Source organism: Culicoides brevitarsis, chromosome 2, assembly GCF_036172545.1.
Source record: "Culicoides brevitarsis isolate CSIRO-B50_1 chromosome 2, AGI_CSIRO_Cbre_v1, whole genome shotgun sequence".
In the NCBI taxonomy this organism is placed as follows: Eukaryota; Metazoa; Arthropoda; class Insecta; order Diptera; family Ceratopogonidae; genus Culicoides; species Culicoides brevitarsis.
The window spans coordinates 23,368,502-23,386,229 of NC_087086.1; the positions used below are offsets into that span (position 1 = coordinate 23,368,502).

Sequence of the window (17,728 nt, forward strand, 5' to 3'; positions counted from 1 at the left end):
TTCGAATTTACCTTGAGTTTCTTTTCTATGTATGCACGAAGTCTCTCGTTTAGTGTCGACTTCTTCGTAGTTGTTGTTTTTCAATTCATGTATTTTTCAGAGAGACAGAAACTAGTCAGTCGTCTGAGTTGCTTGAAAGAGTTAAGATGTAAGCGTAGTATAAAGTAAGAATTTTTTTTTTTTGCAAACTTTTTATATATGTATAAGTGTAACAACGTGTACAACTAATAAAAGATAGATCGTATGTCATGTGAATCAATGTTAAAAGTCATGAAAAAACAACAAAACAAAAGATATAGAAAGGAGTTAAAAATGAAAGAATAAGATGAAAAATATCTCTAATATTGCATTAAAATATGTATTGAAAAGTGAAGTTACGCGTTTGTGTGTGTTAAAATAAAAAAAAAATATTGAAAGAAGATTGTTTCATTTAGTTAATATTTAAATTTATACATTTTTAAAGATTTGTTCAAAGAAAAAACTTTTAATAATGGAAATAGTTTGAATATAAATATTGTATTTATTATACAGTGTAACCTTAAAATTTATGGAAAATCTCTTCATAAAATATCACAAATTAATTATGTTGCTTTTGGAATGTAAATAATATCAATACCAACGCTCGTCTTCAGTATAAACCGTTGTTTAATTCTAGATTTTAGATATTATGGTGAGATTAAGTTTTATTTCCTGAATATTAAAAGAAACTCAAATATATTTTTATTCGATATTTTAGTTGTCCAAGTATTTGAAATGTTGCAACAATAAATATTTTTAGAGCTTTTCGTATTGTTTTTTTTGTTATACGTCTACTTATTATTTGCTCATCGTAGCATTCTTTTACTGTTGTTTATTTAAATGCACAATTGGATAACCAACGATGTTGTATAATAATAAAAACGGCGCGCAATCCCTTCTTTTTTAACTATTTTTATATAAACAATTACATGTTTTGTAAATATGTACATCGTTTGTTTGTCAATTATTTTCGGAGATCTGTAGGTAAATGATGATCATTGAAATTAAACATCTTTTCAATTGAATACCTACATATGAAGCAAACATTTTCTAAATCTTTCTTATTCTATTCTTGTTTGATAAATTATATTTGCTTTAGCCACCAAAAAGTTAATCCAAATAAATAAACTGTCTCGTATGTGCAAAAGCCTTCAAACAAAATTTTTTCACCATACCGCAAAAATTCCATTTGTTTATAAAGTTATACTAAGTATAATATTATTATTTATGAAAAAAACCTGTTTCTTGGCATGTATTTCTGTATGGTGCCACATCAAATTGGTATTTAGCGTTCCTTCATTTTTTTTTTGTTGTTATTGATCATTTATATTTTTAATAAAAAGATTACCTCACAATTTTATTCGACTAACAGTTTTGAGAGTTAGAGATATTTTTTATGAATATACTACATGTTTGAATATGAAGAAGACAAAGAATGCTTATGGCTGATGGCATCCACAAAAATTTTTGTTTGTCGATTAACAGCCTCACGAATTTAAAATCTATAAGAAGATCCGATTGATGAGTCATTTTTTGATTTATTTTTATGTTATTTATTTAAAAATGAAAAGTTATTGCTAACACAGTTTTGCAAAAAAAAATTAAAATCTAGAACAGAAAATGTTAAATTTTTTTCAATGATAAGTAAACACGATGTTCATTTCATAAATTTGATTTGCAAGAAATACGTGATTTCGCAGAAAATAACTGGTTATTAAGTTATTTCAAGGTAAAGGCTTCTTCAATAGAAAATGATACTTTTCTGTCAGAACTTTTAGAGTGGAAAAAGCTTTAAACTTTGGTAGTTATTCTAAAAATAACCAGAAATCAAGTACAAATTCTGCTCGTGAATTCTTCTTATAATATATATTAATATTATATATAATTATAAATTTTTTAATGTTTAATCATTGTTTATGATTTTTTTAATTTATTAACATTTTAATTAGATTAAAAGAACAAGTTAAAAATTAGTTATTTAAATAATAAGATAAAGTATTTCAAACCCCATGTTTTATTTTTTTAATTAATTTATTAAAAAAAAAAAATAAGTTTTCAGTGCACCCTTACATACTTTATATTTTATTACTTTTTCTCCATTAAGCATTATTACTATTTCTGAGTAATTACTTGTTAATTTTTTAGATACATTGTTTTATACAAAGATTATACGCATAAATTAAGAATTTCCTTCTTTTTCTTGCCCAAAGTGTAGTTGCAATATCACAAGTGTTGTCTTATTTACTTGATTTCTACCGCATCACCGCCGTCGTTGTTGTTAATATCATTATTACGCAATCTTTGCGTGCAATCAGGTTTTTCTCTGCCTTCTACACAAATTCAAAAATAGGTAGACAAATGTATACGATTGATTTTTTAAAACAGGTCTGTTTCACTATGATAACATCATATCTGAATGAAGATGAAAACCTACAGAAAAAAAATAATGTAGCTGAAATTGTTTTTTTTTTTTTTTGAATATGCTTTATCGTTAGCAAAGCAATTTAAAATGATTTCAAAATGCATTTGAGCTTTGAAAACTTTATTAAGCAAAGTTTTTTTTAAAGTGTAAATTAAACTTACATGAGAAATGTCGTACTTTTATTTTCCACTCTCTATTCAATTACGTGTGATGACAATTCGAACATGATCTCATTGTACGCTTTTTACTGAAAAATGATTAGCACAAATAACATCTCTAGCAATGGTATGCCAATTGTTTGTGAATGTATCGTAGTGCAATAGTAATACTTGTTTTATCGCACTTATAGGAGAAATCACTTTCGCACCTTATAAATGATTATATCACCACTTCAATATGTGATTTTCTATTTAACACACATATTTACTCGAATTGCGCACATCTTCATTCATTGAATGTCTCGCTACATGACAAATGAACGAATTGAACTATGTCCAAGATAAATATAAATGCGAAATCGATCACATATTTTGTGTGTTGTAATGTATTCATTGACTTTTTTATTCATATTTTATGAAGTTGCCGTGATTCGAGTAGTGTGTGTATTAACTGTCTTTCTCAATAAATTACTATACATGTGAATGATCGTCCAAACAATGTACTGATGTGTGAGTCGCATAAGCAAGCACGATAATTTTTTTATTTTTTCGTAAATAGTGTACCAATTCGAAAACCACTTTCTCTGATATTTTACCTGTACTTGTTGATGTAATTTAATTTTAACTTGCAATTTTTTGTAGTTCTTCTTGGATATATATTACCATTTTGCCTGAATGGTTTCCACCCAACCGTAATTTATGTATTCAAAAACTGTAGCACATTTTTGTTAAGTGTCTGTTACGTCTAATTTACTTGCAATCATCGCGACACACTTGATGGTATCGAGTTTTTATTTTGTGATATCTATAAAAATTCAATATGTAAGGTGTTTTACAAAAAAAAAAACAAGTAAAAAAAGCTTTAAACTTTGTCATATTTTTAACGAAAGTGAAATCAGCATGTTGATTCTTATGTTATAGAAATACAATTTTCAAAAGCATACGCCTGGTATTTAAAGGAAAGATACAAAGTGTGATTAAGTATCAATTTACTTTTTTGTGTAATCAGCTAGTATCGTATCGTCTTTTATATTTGAACTCATATGTAAGTGGAAGTGAAAATTCACTTTAAGCTTCTCTACGGTAAAAAATCATAAAAAAGAAGTTGAAATTAATTAAAATATTTTATCTCTTTCTCTACATCTCCATTTACAGATCATAATATCACCATCGTTGTACGTTTATTTTTTTATACAAAATATATGTCTATTACTACTAAAAAAGACATGAGAGAATGGATAAACAGATCAGTGAAACAGAGAAATTAAAGTCTCAAATTCAACTTAAAATAGCCAATTCACATCTGATTACAAAAGCAACAAAAACCTTTTTCGAATGACGCTTTTTAACAAAAAAATTCTTACTCCTTGATATTGTTATCAATAAATAATAAATATTAACAATAAGTAAAAGAGAAACAATTTAAAAAAAAATTCTTATGAGATTTTCCCTCATAGAGACACACACAAACAATCTATTTGAGTGATTAGTTTGACCTCGAAATAAAATAATAATAAAAATGATATTCGAAAGTCCCACATATTTATTTATAAATGCAAAGTGTTGATTATTATTATTGATTCCAATAGATGTACTAACACACACTTTTCATATTTTACAAATTTAAGTTTTTTTACAATTTTTTTCTTTCTCATTTTTTAAGGCGAACTAAAGTGTAAATGTGTAAATAAATTACATAAACGAATTTTTAAAATAAAAAGTTCAACATGTCAGTGAAATAATAAAAAAAATATAATACAAAAAAAGTAGTTAAACAAATTTTTTGTGTTTGGAAGATAAATAATTTTTTTACAAATTTTAATTATCATCGTTAAAAGTTGTTAAATATTTACACAACAAATCTAGTAGTGGTAACAAAAAAATATATAGTTTTATATAAGATAAAAAATGAAAATACAAGTGAGAAAACTATCATTTCTACCCGTGTTGGTAGCGTTATTGTTTGTTCAAACGGTGAAATCACATGTGGCGCTTACTTTTCCACCTGCACGGCAATACGATTTGGATTTTTTGGATAACGGACGCACACAAGCACCATGTGGAATGCCAAAAGGTAAGCTAAGTTATTTATTTTATAATATTATATTATTTATTTTATTATGTTACTTAATTAACTAGATCCTTTTAAAGTTAAAGATAATTGCATAAAAAGATCATTGAAAGTGATGTTTTAAAAATTACGGATTAAAATTAATGGTTGAAAGCCTCGAATCCTTACATCTTTTGTTTTAAACCACATTCCTATATTGAAACTCAAGTAATATTTTTTTATAATAAAAAAGAATCTGTTTATGCTTGATTTTCCTTCAGGATTTTTTTATTTGAGCTAAAGCTTAAATTTTTATATTTCAAAAATTCGAAACATCTAACAACTTAATTTATTTGCTATGAAACAAAAATATGCATTATAAAATAAAATTGAGATAATCAGCTTATAATTTATAAAAAATATATATATCTTTTGAAATCAGCTCATCTTGGCAAATACGTCATAATCAATCATACGAAGAATTCACTCGCATTGTAAGCTTTCGAAATTCATCTAAACATTCGATTTTAAAATTAGGGTTCAATTATGTAAGAGACACACGAGAGCATATCTCGTCACAGTTTTGTGTAATCATCATCACAATAACACAAACAATAAAGTACATACATGTAAACTTTGACTCCTAAGTACTCCTTCGTTTTTTACGCTGCATAAATAACAACACATCATAAGCTCAATGCAAGTAGTCGTAAAGTTATTATTGTAGTTACACCAAAATGCAAATACACCAATAAAATGTAAGTATAGAAGAAATAACAATATGTTGGAATCTTCATGCATGCTCTGTTTGTGATATACTCTAACATAATATTTGCGCCATACCACAACGAACTTATTTTTTACCTTTGCTCAATTTGATGCAACACCGAGGTTCGTCGTTTAACAATATACACAATCTTTTCATAAAAACGAAGTAACGAAGACGAACACAATTCAAGCTTGTGTATAGTAACTTTGACATTTTCTTCTATGGAGATTTGTGCTTTATTTGCTTGGAGTTTATAATTCGATTTCCCATCATATAATTTGTGCATGTTTGCTTCATGTTTAGGAGTTTTGCAATTCAAATATTACATTTTTTCATCGGTAGTACAAACAAAGGAAAGTGAAAATAGCTAAAATACTTTTTATGAACAATACTCTGCTGTTTGCACGAAGTTTTTGACCTGAAATAAAGAAAAAATAAGCTAAGCAGTTACACTGAAGAAATTTCAATCAATAATTGATCAAGCAAAGCAATGTTACACTACAGTTTTTATTCTTCAGTTATAGTAACAAACTTATTTAATGACAATGATTGCAGAATCAAAAATCAATAAATATGTTTTTAAACAGGAAAGAAGACAAACATGACCTTATGACTCAAGCAAAATAAAAGTTTACTAAAAATCTCATTATTCATTTTTTTCCTAACCGTTAGCTCATTCAAATACTAAATAATCATTAAATACGCCTATATTTTCTGATGTAGGTACATATATTTTTTATTAAGTATTTATTTTTATTAAATGTATAATAAATAAACAAATAAAATGAAAATAGAAAAAAATGTAAAGAATGGCATTGAATCAAAACTTTACAAGAAATCCTATATTAAATAATACTCATGTTGATCGACACCTGAGGCGATTTAGGTGAGTTGTGACCTGAAACGACGAAACATTGCACATGTTAATTGGTTTGTGGCTTGTCAAAAAAAAAACGACGATATCCGTAGGTACGTGAAATAGTACAGAGAAGGAAATCATAGCAATCGTTAGTGTATATGAATATCTTGCATATAATATTAAATAATTTTGGTATATACTTAATATGAAGGACAGCTCATCAGCAACAAATGTATACAGTTTTGTAGGAAAGACCTTGCTTGTCTCACATTTTACAAATCTTTCATCAGACATTTAACTAAACAATTGTCACATGAATGCATCAACTCTATCAAAATTGTATTTAAACAACCTGTTTCGCTCTTTCTTTTCTTGATCGCTAAACATGAAAATTAGAAAAAAATAACGTATGAAAAACTAGTTCTGCAATCAAGCGTATTGTAGGAATGATTTTACATTAATCAGTGTTACAGTGTCAAATGCAAATCGTTTTATTCGTATAATCGATCTTATCCACTGAATAGACAAAGTTATTTTAAAATTGTACTTGCATAATAGAGTATTTCGGTACTGTTAACTAAAATTAATCAAGAGAAACAAAAAAATCTTTTTGTTTGGTAATATTAACAATATCTTAACTGTTCAAATATATACGTATTTATATACTACATGCAAAATAAAGCAGATATCTTCAATAAAGAATAATAAGAAGTATATTAGATAAAACTATTTCACACAGAAGCACATTCCTCCAAATACATTAATTAAATATCATAACGAAATCAAGCAAGAAAGCAAGAATTTAATATTCATTTTGATAGTTTTAATGGTTTTGCATGTCTAATTAGCAAAATACTTTGTTTTTCAGATTGAGATTTGAGCCTTTTCAGATAAGTCAATTTTAATCGAGACAGGTATTCTCATTTCTCCTCGTCTTTTGTTTTATGTGCATATTTAAATATTGTAGCACTCACGTTGCATTGTTTATTTATTAATAGCTGATAGCAGCGTAATGTAGGGGTTATGTACTGCTTAGGTATCTAACCTGTTGTATTGAAACATTCCAATAGCTTACGCTAATCAAAATACGTTTCGGTTGAATTAAGTGTTGTATCTCTCTCTTTCTTTCTCGTTCAAAGGCAAATTTTAATTGTACATTTTCAAGCAGACTGTTATATTTTGCAAACCAAACCAGTTTTTTTTTGTATAACAGAAAATACCAGAGTGTGGTTGATTCATTTCAAATAGTTGCTCTAGTTTCTCCAAATCAATATATGTATATGTTTGTAGACAAGTACATGAGACCAGAAAATAGAGAACATTTTATTTACATACATGATTAAATATTAAGAGGTATTGTTTATATTAAATATTTTACTTATACGTTAGTGAAGCAGAAATAATTCTCTAAAGTACGACATGACTTTGCTAGAGTAACTTTATACTAATATTTTTAATAATAATGAATGCAAGTCTGAATTTGTTCAGGTTTCTTATTATTATTTATATATGTCACATTATTTTTATTTCAAGGTATGTTCAAATGTTTGTAAAACATTGTTAAGGTTGATTGCGAAAGGTTTTGATTCCCTTGCAAATGTACCTTGTTAGAGTTGTATGTAAAATCAAAGTTAGTGTTAGTAATAATTATTTATTAAATTTAAAACAGCACACTTTTCTTTTGCACTAGACGATGATGATTGAAATCTACTTGGGAGTTAAGGGGATTGGTTTGACAAAGCACTGGGAATTGTGGGAGTTTTGATGAATCACTTATTCAATTTTTTTCGTCAAATTTAGTTTGACAATATTTTTCTCTTACACGACATTATTTAGTTTTCATGCGTTCACATTAAATAAGGAGAACCATTTCTGACATGTTAAATGCAGTTGTTTATAGATAAACAATATAATTATCTGTAATAAAATTTTACAGCTATCTAAATTATTCTTCAGAAGATTTTTTCTTGAAACATAGGAATTATTTCACTTATATTATTATTATTTCCTTGAGCTTGATAATGAATTGCACTTTTCTACTGCTAACATGATTGTAATCAGAGATAGAAAAAGTGTATTTTCACGGGATCCACATTTAAAATTTTAAATTGAATCACTATTATCATGAAATGTAAATGTATCAACTTATTTTTTACATATAAAAGTTCTTAAATTAAATTTTTTAAAATGATTTTTGAAAATTTACCGGGAACGAGGTTCCAGCACTTTTTCCACCACCGATCGTATGGAAAAAATAAATGATTGCAATTGTCCCAACAGTAGGAGGGAGATTGACGGTGATATAAACTTAATTATATTACGTGTCAAGCGTCGTTGATGTGACTAAAATATTCATACAAGCACGAAAGCTGTAATACTTTAACTTTATATGAGAAAAATGGATGGGCTTTGTATGCAGATGACGATGAAGTGCATCTGATACAGTTATGCATTGCAATTACAATGCTCAAGATGATGATAATTTTTTTTATCTATGTTAAATGACTATTGCATTGTTGTAAAAAAAGAGTAATTATGCAATGTTTGCGTGAGTTTGCAATTCTTGTAATCTCCGTGACATCAAAATCTTGAACTTTTATATTTCTTATTTTTTTTATATATTATATGTAATAGAAACACGAAATGGGCGCTAACATTTTTAAGTATGTGTTTTTTTAATTTCTCTTGATGTTGTATTTATTAATTTTGGAAGTTGTTTCTTTTACATGTTTAAGTGTTTAAATGTAAACTGAATTTTAATTGATTTGCATTTCGGTAAAATTTGGATTCAGAGGTAAAGGACTGAAAATTTTTCTGTTTTTTTTTTTGATTTGAAAGCTAGAAAAACAACAGTTTACATTAAAATCGAATAAAAAATAAATGAACTTGTCCTGTAATAATTAATTTGAAAAAGTAGGTTAAGAGACCAAAATTAATACATTTTTTAATAAAATTATAAAAAATATAAATTTTCAAATACTAATTGTTTTGTAATACTTAATTTCGATTTTTCTCCAATTGTAAGTTTAAATTTGAAAATCGAAGAGATCTTTCGAAGTAAACTTATCTATTTTGTTTCACATATTATTTAAATTTGAATGTATTAAAATATTTTTTTTTTTCGGGGAGGACAACTATTCCAGAATAACAACTTTCGTGTCGCAGTAAATAAACAGTTCCTCAAAATTTACGACCGATTTCGATCAAGAAATATGTTAATTCATAAAAACATTTCTGTAGTTGTTTCTCTTGATTAACATAAAAAAAATACACATTCATTAACCAAAAAGAAAAAATGCCTTCTTATGTACATACGTATGTCTTAACAGCTTCATACCTACATGATTGTTGGTTTGCGCGGCTTTTATTTATTGCTTTGATTGACCTACATTCTTTCGTTTTAATACTACGACGAAAATTGACAACGAATCGAGCTACAAGTGCATTTTTATAATATAGGAAGATACATGAATAATATCGGACATAGGAAACTATAAAATTTATTGGTGTAAAACAGTTACATATAAGATCTGTTACAAGAGTTTCGCATCTTAAATAAAGAAAGGCAAAATTTCCTTATAAGTAAGGTATTGAAATCCTTGAAATTGATAGCCTTAACGAAAAATTTATGAACTGAATGGTTTATTTGCTCGATTTTCTGCTTTTGTTCAATTTATTCTTGTCAGTTCCTTTTTTTATCGATGTTCGACACGCTTAGATACGTCTCATAAATTTGGCAAATATGAAAAAAATAGGAAGAGGAAAACTGAAACTGATGCTTTTAGCAGATCTTAACGCTTTGATTAGTTTTAAATCATGGAAGCAAATATAATTAATACAAACTCATCTTTATTTATAGGTACTGTAAAAACGACATTTCTACAAGGCGCTAAATTTAATGTTACATGGCATCTAGCCTACCCACATCGTGTAAGTGTTTTCGTGTCAATCAATCACGATGAGCATTGATTGCAATCTTTTATTGTTTTTTTTTTATAGGGAGGATTCAGTTTGGAATTACTCGATTACCTGGAAAGACCAATTCTTGACTTAACTCCCACCATAAATGGCTCTAAATTTGTGCGGGATGATGTTACGTAAGTCTAAATTATTTTCTACTTTTAAAAACTACTTAGACAAATGAATTCTTTTCTGCTTTGAATACAGTGCGCAAACATTCGAGGTCCAATTAGATCCGAACTTCATTTGCGAAAATTGTACGCTACGTCTTTTGCGTCAAGCCGATGAATGGACAAGCTCTTACCTCTTTTGGTCATGTGCTGATATAGATGTTAAACCACGAAATGTTTTCCGAGAGCAGTGCTCGGGACATGGGAAGTGGCTTGCAACCCAATGCAAATGCGACAAGAATTACTATGGAAGTAAGTGTCAATACTGGAACGAATGCACACAAGATTCAGATTGTGGAATCCAAGGAAAATGTGTCGATCATGGGGGTAGTTCGATGCCAAAGAAACAGTGCTACTGCAAATTGGGATTCTTTGGTCCTGGTTGCAACAAGAAATCACCTTTTAAGACAACAGACGTTGATTACAGCTTATACAATTCGAGAACATTATCGCCCGACTTTAAAATGTATTATCGTGTGTTGGAAGAACAGAAAGAATTAGAAGTTGTCATGGTAGCGAATAGCACATCATGGATTGCCGTTGGTTTTAGACCAAATAATTTAAATGCAGAATGTAAGAATTTCCCATTGATTGGAGCTGACGCACATGCTCATAGCACTGGATCCCAAGAACCTGAACCAGAAACGGCAGCTAATGAACCATCAAGTGAAAATGAACCCTCAAGCGAAAAAGAACCATCAAGTGAAAAAGAACCCTCAAGCGAAAAGGAACCATCAAGTGAAAAGGAACCATCAAGTGAAAAAGAACCATCTAGTGAAAAAGAACCATCTAGTGAACCTACAAAAGAGCCCTCAAGTGAAAAAGAACCTTCAAGTGAACCTACAAAAGAGCCTGCCAGTGAACCTTCAAGTGAAAAGGAACCATCTTCCAAATCAAAGAGAGTTGCTGAAGATAAAAGGGGTGTTGAGAAAGTTGCTACCAGTGTTTCGTTCAAAGTAAGCGCTGTTCAAGGAAGAAAAAAACGTGCCACTGAAGGTAAATATCCTCAATTTAATAATAAAAAATGCAAGTGAATTTCTATTTGTAAATATCTTTAAGACAAAACAACAACTGCTGAACCTGAGCCTGAAGGTACGACTGAGCCAGGATCAACAGCTGAGCCAGCAACTGAACCAGCACCCAAAGCTACATCAAAATCAGGTAATTATTTTTTAAAAGTTATATTACTTTCAGCACAAAGTACAAAGCACCAATTAATTACTAATTGTAAATATACATATAATTAAAAATGTCTACTAAAGTATTAGAGATGTAAATATTAAATGTATTTTACATATGGAAGGTGCAAAGCCTAATTTTGCATTGTTTATAATTTTTACTTTTATTATTTAAACCTAACATAAAATGAATATAGCGTCTTCGGAACCGAGTACAGAGCCCGTCAGTGAACCAAGCAAGAAACCCACAATTGAACCGACTAGAGAAGGAACTTCTGAACCCGAACCTGCAAAGGAAGGTACTTCTGAACCTGAAAAAGAGCCAAAATCTGAAGCAACTGCAGCATCAGAACCAGCTAAAGGAAGTCCGAAACCTGAAAAGGAACCAAACTCTGAACCAACAAGTGAGCCAAGCAAAGACTCAGCTTCTGAACCTGAACCATCTAAAGAACCAGAAAAAGAACCAAAATCTGAACCTGAAACATCAACGGAGCCAACTAGCGGTTCTTCTGAACCCGAGCCAACTAAGGAGGGAACAGCTGAACCTGAAAAGGAACCTAAATCTGAACCGACAAGTGAGCCGGGAAAAGAATCTTCCTCTGAACCTGAACCTTCGAAAGAAGGAACCTCCGTGCCTGAGAAAGAACCAAAATCGGAACCTGAGAAAGGACCGACATCTGAACCTGAAGGTGAACCTAATAAATCTAAGCCTGAGCCAGAAAGCGAGCCTTCCCCTAAGTCTGCAGGTCAAAGTAAGTTTTTTGGTCAACTCTAGTTATAATCAGTGGCGTAGCAAGCCGAAAATTTTTGGGGGGGCAAACAGAACAAATATAGCTTTTGATTCCCAAATTCTGAAAATTTCCTTTGAAAACTTAAAATTTTTGGGGGGGCATTGCCCCCATATTGCCCCTATGACGCTACGCGCCTGGTTATAATAGATACAATGCCAATATTTATTTATTGATGAATTTATCAAAATTAGATTTACGTTGCTCAGAGCAATACTGTAATATAACACTGTATAAAAATCTAATTTAGAATAGATTTGCACAAATCTGTCACACTTTATCTTATCCTGTTAAATTTATTGTAAAATCAATTATTTAAATTTTATTTTAATTTCCCTAAAGTGCTTCATCTTAACAAGTACACTCCAAAGTGGGACTTTAATCCTATGGATTGCACAGATATTGTAATTGGAACTGCTCGTGATCAATATAGCAGAGTTTGGGATTATTATAGTAGAGATCGATCAACTCCACGCCTTGATTCATTTTGGGGTGGGAAATCCGATCTCACTGGTACTGGTGGCTTTGAGAAAAATGGTGTCACAACGATTTTCTTCCGCAAAAAATTGATTGCCGAACATCCGTCCGATCATTCGATCGTCAATGATTTGATGCATGTTATTTGGGCAAAGGGTCAAGAAAAAGGAAAATATATTCACAATCCATTGTCAGGATTAGAGAAAGACAAATCAGTAAACCCCGACTTCTACCAAGCCGACGAATTAAAATATCATGGACATGCCCCACAAAGAGGAGCACTGCAGTTAAATTTCTATGGTAAACTAATAAGATTAAATTACAAAAACAATGAAAACAATTAAAATATTTTCAGAAAAAGCATCAAGAGATAAAGGTGCTGCTGGGACTTCGATGCACCTCTTAGATGACGACTGTAAGGGACACTGGCGCACACCAACCAACTGCTTACCTGAGAAGGGTAACTGCGAATACTATGTAAGCTGGGAAACAACTGGAAAAGGAGATGAAATGCATTTCCACATTGAAACAAACAGTACGACTACCTGGACTGGGATCGGATTTAGTGATGATCAAAAAATGGTAAGACATGAATTTCTTTTCTTCACTAAAGTTCGGCTGCTTTACGAGCTTGTTCTTAATAGTCTCAAACAGATGCTATTATTGGGTGGGTTGACAATAACGGTCGTCCTTTCTTAATGGACACATGGATCAACGGATATTCATCACCTAAATTGGACGACAGTCAGGATATTGAGAGACCGTCAGGCTCAATCAAAAATGGCGTTACAATTTTAGACTTTTATCGAAAACGCACTTCAAAAGATCAAACTCAAGATTTGTCATTTACTGACGAGAAATGTTTGTACTTAATGTTCCCTGTTCGTGGTGGCTCTTTTAATGCCGTTAATAAAAAAATAAAAAAACACGAAGGTATTCCTGTTGTTCCTGAAACTCGTATTTGCATAAAATCATGTGGCAAGGAATTGGAAAACAATGAGTACAAGACAACGACTCCATCACCGAATCGCTTAACGTATGAGTTTGCTGTAAAATTGAAGAACTTGGCTCAAGGATTTGAAGCCCCCAAAAAAGGAACACCCGAGTTCGATAATCTAGCTGAAACTCTGGGAAGTTCATTCAAAGATGTTTTGCAAAAAATTCCAGGGTTTAATAATGTTGAAGTGATGAATTTTGAAAAGTAAGTTTTTTACATACATGTTTCTGTTCCGTTTTATGATATTTGTTTAATCATAAACTTTTCATTATAGAAATTCTGATGAAATAGTTGCCAAAATGAATGTATTTTATGATAGAGCTGATTATGAACGAGGCCGATCATTGAAGAATGATTTCGATAACGAGATTCCAATGAGAAGTGAAACGAATAAACCAATGAGTGGAGATATTATCGAAAAAGCAATCAAAGATACGATTGCTAGTGGCAAAGTAGGAGCATTAACTGTAGATCCTATTTTCTTGGATTTCCGCCCATTGGAATGTAAGTTGCTTCTTGCTAAAAAAAATATTAAAGCCAAATGATTTCTCTATGATTATTTTTTTTAGATAAGCAAAATCAATCCGATGACACAAGTTTCGCTTCATTCTTCCAATTTTCCGACCGTCGTTTGTATATTGTGTTAGGTTGTATTGCAGCTTTGGTGTTCGTTGCGGTTGTTCAGGCTACATGTACAATTTATAAAACATCACGCAGCAAAAATAGACAAAAGGTAAAGCGTTTCATTATTTTTTCTTTTTACATACGAGAAAAGTAGTGCCTCTTTATTTTTATAGTATTGTGTAGTAAAAGCTTCACATTTCAAATATTATTAAAGACCGTCTCTAGTTAAACAATAGTTTTATAAGAAATGAACATAAAAAATTTTTAAACAAGGCTTTAAACATTTTCTGTTGTAGCTTGTCTACTCAATCCCCGTGGAAGCTGGCTACTATCATCAAAATCAAAGATATTATTATTACTCATAAAGCGCTCACCTCTCCAAATAAACTGAAAGTGAAACTCGTTAATAATATTTGAATCAACTTATTAAAAAAAAAAAAAACAATCAAAAAACTGTGCTGCACAGAATTCTACAAGACTATTTTGCCTTTTGAAACTATTTTATAACTGCCACTATTATAAAAAAAAGCTCTCCTATTACTTTTATGCTTTGTTGTGCTATCTAAAAGGAAAATGCAAATATGGGAAAATTCAAGTTAATATACATCGTGTGTATGTAGAGATTTTTTAAATTTATTATTTGTTGATCACTTCATTCAACGCACATTCTACGATCACAGAGTTAACCACGTAACAATTCACATCATTAGCGTGTCATCCATATAGGTGACAAGTAGCACGAATTGCGACCTTTAATGTCCATTGTCCAAGCAAACAATGTCCGAATAGTTCTTAGTGTTCACTAACTTCTCTATCTTTATCACTTACTAAAAGTTAATTCCATCTTCTGTCACTAATTTTTATATTTTCTGTAATGAATAGCAACAACCGTAGATCTTTCGTTAAAATTTTGTAGTTAGTTACATAGATTTGCTTTTGTTATATTGATATGTAATCAATTCGAAAACGAAAAATATTCCAGGATCAACTAATCCCTAACTCGGCGTGGAAAGATTACTCTTCGAACACAAATTATGCCTTTGACGCATTTAATGAAAATGATCATCATCAACAGAAACCAACAGCGAAACCTCGTGGTGGTAACAGATCATCAAATGGAAATGGTGCTAGTCAACAAACCACATTACAGATGACGGCCACGCCTTCTAAGGCCCCAGGATATTATGAACATGGTGGCAGAAATGGAAGGCATCATCAGAACGTCGATGGCCAAAGGTAATATTTTATTTAATTGATAATTATTACCCTTCTAACGTTACTTTTTTAACACAGACATTACAACAACGAATATCCACGTGGATATCAAAATGGTGATCACATGCCACGTGGTGGTTCATATGCTGATAGAACTTATTCATTACCACGAACGGTTGCCCAATCTCAAAACCATCCGGGTTATTATACTCAGGATCGACGACAACAAAGATATTCACAGCAACAACAGCCACGAAATGGACACAAGTCATCTCACATGAATGAGGGACGGGGTAATGGAGCTGATACGCCTGACTTTTACTTCATGCCCTCTCAAAGAAAATACTCGGGAGAAGTGGTAAGGGTTTATGTTGATTACAACAAAGATCCTAAGTAGATTTACTTCGTCTAGCTATAGTAGTGTAAAATTATGAAAAGTAACTCCAAATGCCAATTTAATTAAAAAAAAATAGAAAGAAAAATACAACATAACAGTTGTAAGAATATAATGAAATACATATATGCAATCAAATGAAGGCCATAAATAGCTGTTTTTAATAAATATCTAAGAGAATCTTTTAAAATTTCACAACATTCTATTCACTTTTTTTTAAAGATGAAGATTTGACTTAATATTAATTTATCAATAAATGTGTCAGTTTACGCTTAGTTTTAACATTTGAAAAAGTTTCTGTCATGTCCAAACAAATCTCTCGTCAATCAAAATTGTATATTAGTGCCAAATTTATTGAAAGAACAAGAAAATCTATAATAAATCAAACAATATCACATGTTGTACATTAATACGCAATAAATAAGTTTTCTTTAAAAGTTAACCATGTAAATATTTTAAATACTGGCTCTTTGCATGTTATATAGCTTTGTTTTTTTTAGTCAGTATATATTTACATATTTAGAACTATATTATTTTTATTAGTAGATAAATGATATTTGCAGTTTAATTAAGAAAAATAAAATTTGCCAAGAACAAATTAATGGAGATATTTTTTACTAGGGTTATCATGTTATGTTACGTATCAAGTCACAATTTATAGATATTTGTATAATATATAATTGAATGATAAAAAAAATATAAATCAGAGGCATTCCACATTGAATATAGGTTATAGAAATATAAATTGTATATTGAGTTACAGTAAATAAATAAAGTTTATTTAGTAATTTAAAAATATTCTTTTCTTATTTTGCGTTAAAGTGCTGAACTAATGAAATTTTTAAAAACTATTTTTCGTCCCTGCTTATAAGATATTTTTCTGTGAATCTCTTATTGGGAGACAATAAATGATATAAACATAAATTTCTAAAAATAAAGATCTCGTATAAAATTATTATTTGATATAATTATCAGGCATATGACAGACATAACTTATTATTATTTGCACCATTTATGAAGTGATATAACGAGAGAAATGTGCAGTTTGTTGAAGTTATGTAACAAAATTGATTTTTTAAACGATCAAAAAAAAAAATAACACAAATAAAATTATCTGCATTTTTAGCATAGGCACAACTGTAAGTATTCACCTGTATTCAATTGAAACCTGTTTGCATTTTATGTAAATAGGTGTAAGTAAAAAGTTTATTCGATCAATATAAGGTAGGTGTCAGTATTTGGTATTATCGATCTAAACACTATGTTTGATCGAAATTTGAAATTCCTATAATTTTTTTAGGGCTAAAATATATCTAATTACACTTTTGATTAACTATACGATGTTTGTATGCAAGTTATGTGAAAATTTTCTCAATTGATGTGAATTTTCAATGACTAGTGCTAATTTTGCTTTTTACTTTTTTTTTGTTAATCAAAACACAAATCGTTTCATTTATACTGAAAACTCACATATTCACTACAAAAAAATGTTATCGTTAAACGTGAAGTGTTTTGGTGAAGCTAAACATTAACGGGCGACTGATGCGGTTACTTTCCACATTTAATTCTTCGTGAGGGTACTAACGACCTCCGTAATGATAAAATTAGTTACAGATTTTAACGCCCATTCTTTGTTGTTTAATTCGGTC

General features: G+C 30.0%; 1 protein-coding gene across 5 annotated transcripts; it reads left to right on the forward strand.

The window, feature by feature from the left end:
* The first annotated feature begins 132 nt into the window (after window positions 1-132).
* LOC134829734 (uncharacterized) lies at window positions 133-16,469 on the forward strand. 5 transcript variants are annotated; one of them, XM_063842967.1, is made up of 15 exons: window positions 133-164; window positions 4,262-4,672; window positions 10,136-10,206; window positions 10,276-10,373; window positions 10,444-11,402; window positions 11,466-11,567; window positions 11,782-12,336; window positions 12,715-13,149; window positions 13,205-13,431; window positions 13,494-14,050; window positions 14,121-14,350; window positions 14,416-14,579; window positions 15,453-15,706; window positions 15,764-16,043; window positions 16,223-16,469. In XM_063842967.1, exons 2-15 carry the CDS (start codon window positions 4,507-4,509, stop codon window positions 16,241-16,243), a joined length of 4,119 nt encoding a protein of 1,372 aa, XP_063699037.1. In that variant the 5' UTR covers window positions 133-164; window positions 4,262-4,506; the 3' UTR covers window positions 16,244-16,469. The 5 variants fall into 5 exon arrangements, with proteins under 5 accessions (XP_063699037.1, XP_063699035.1, XP_063699038.1 ...); XM_063842965.1 differs by having other exon boundaries at window positions 15,764-16,469; XM_063842968.1 differs by having other exon boundaries at window positions 15,546-15,706; window positions 15,764-16,469.
* Window positions 16,470-17,728: the final 1,259 nt, after the last annotated feature.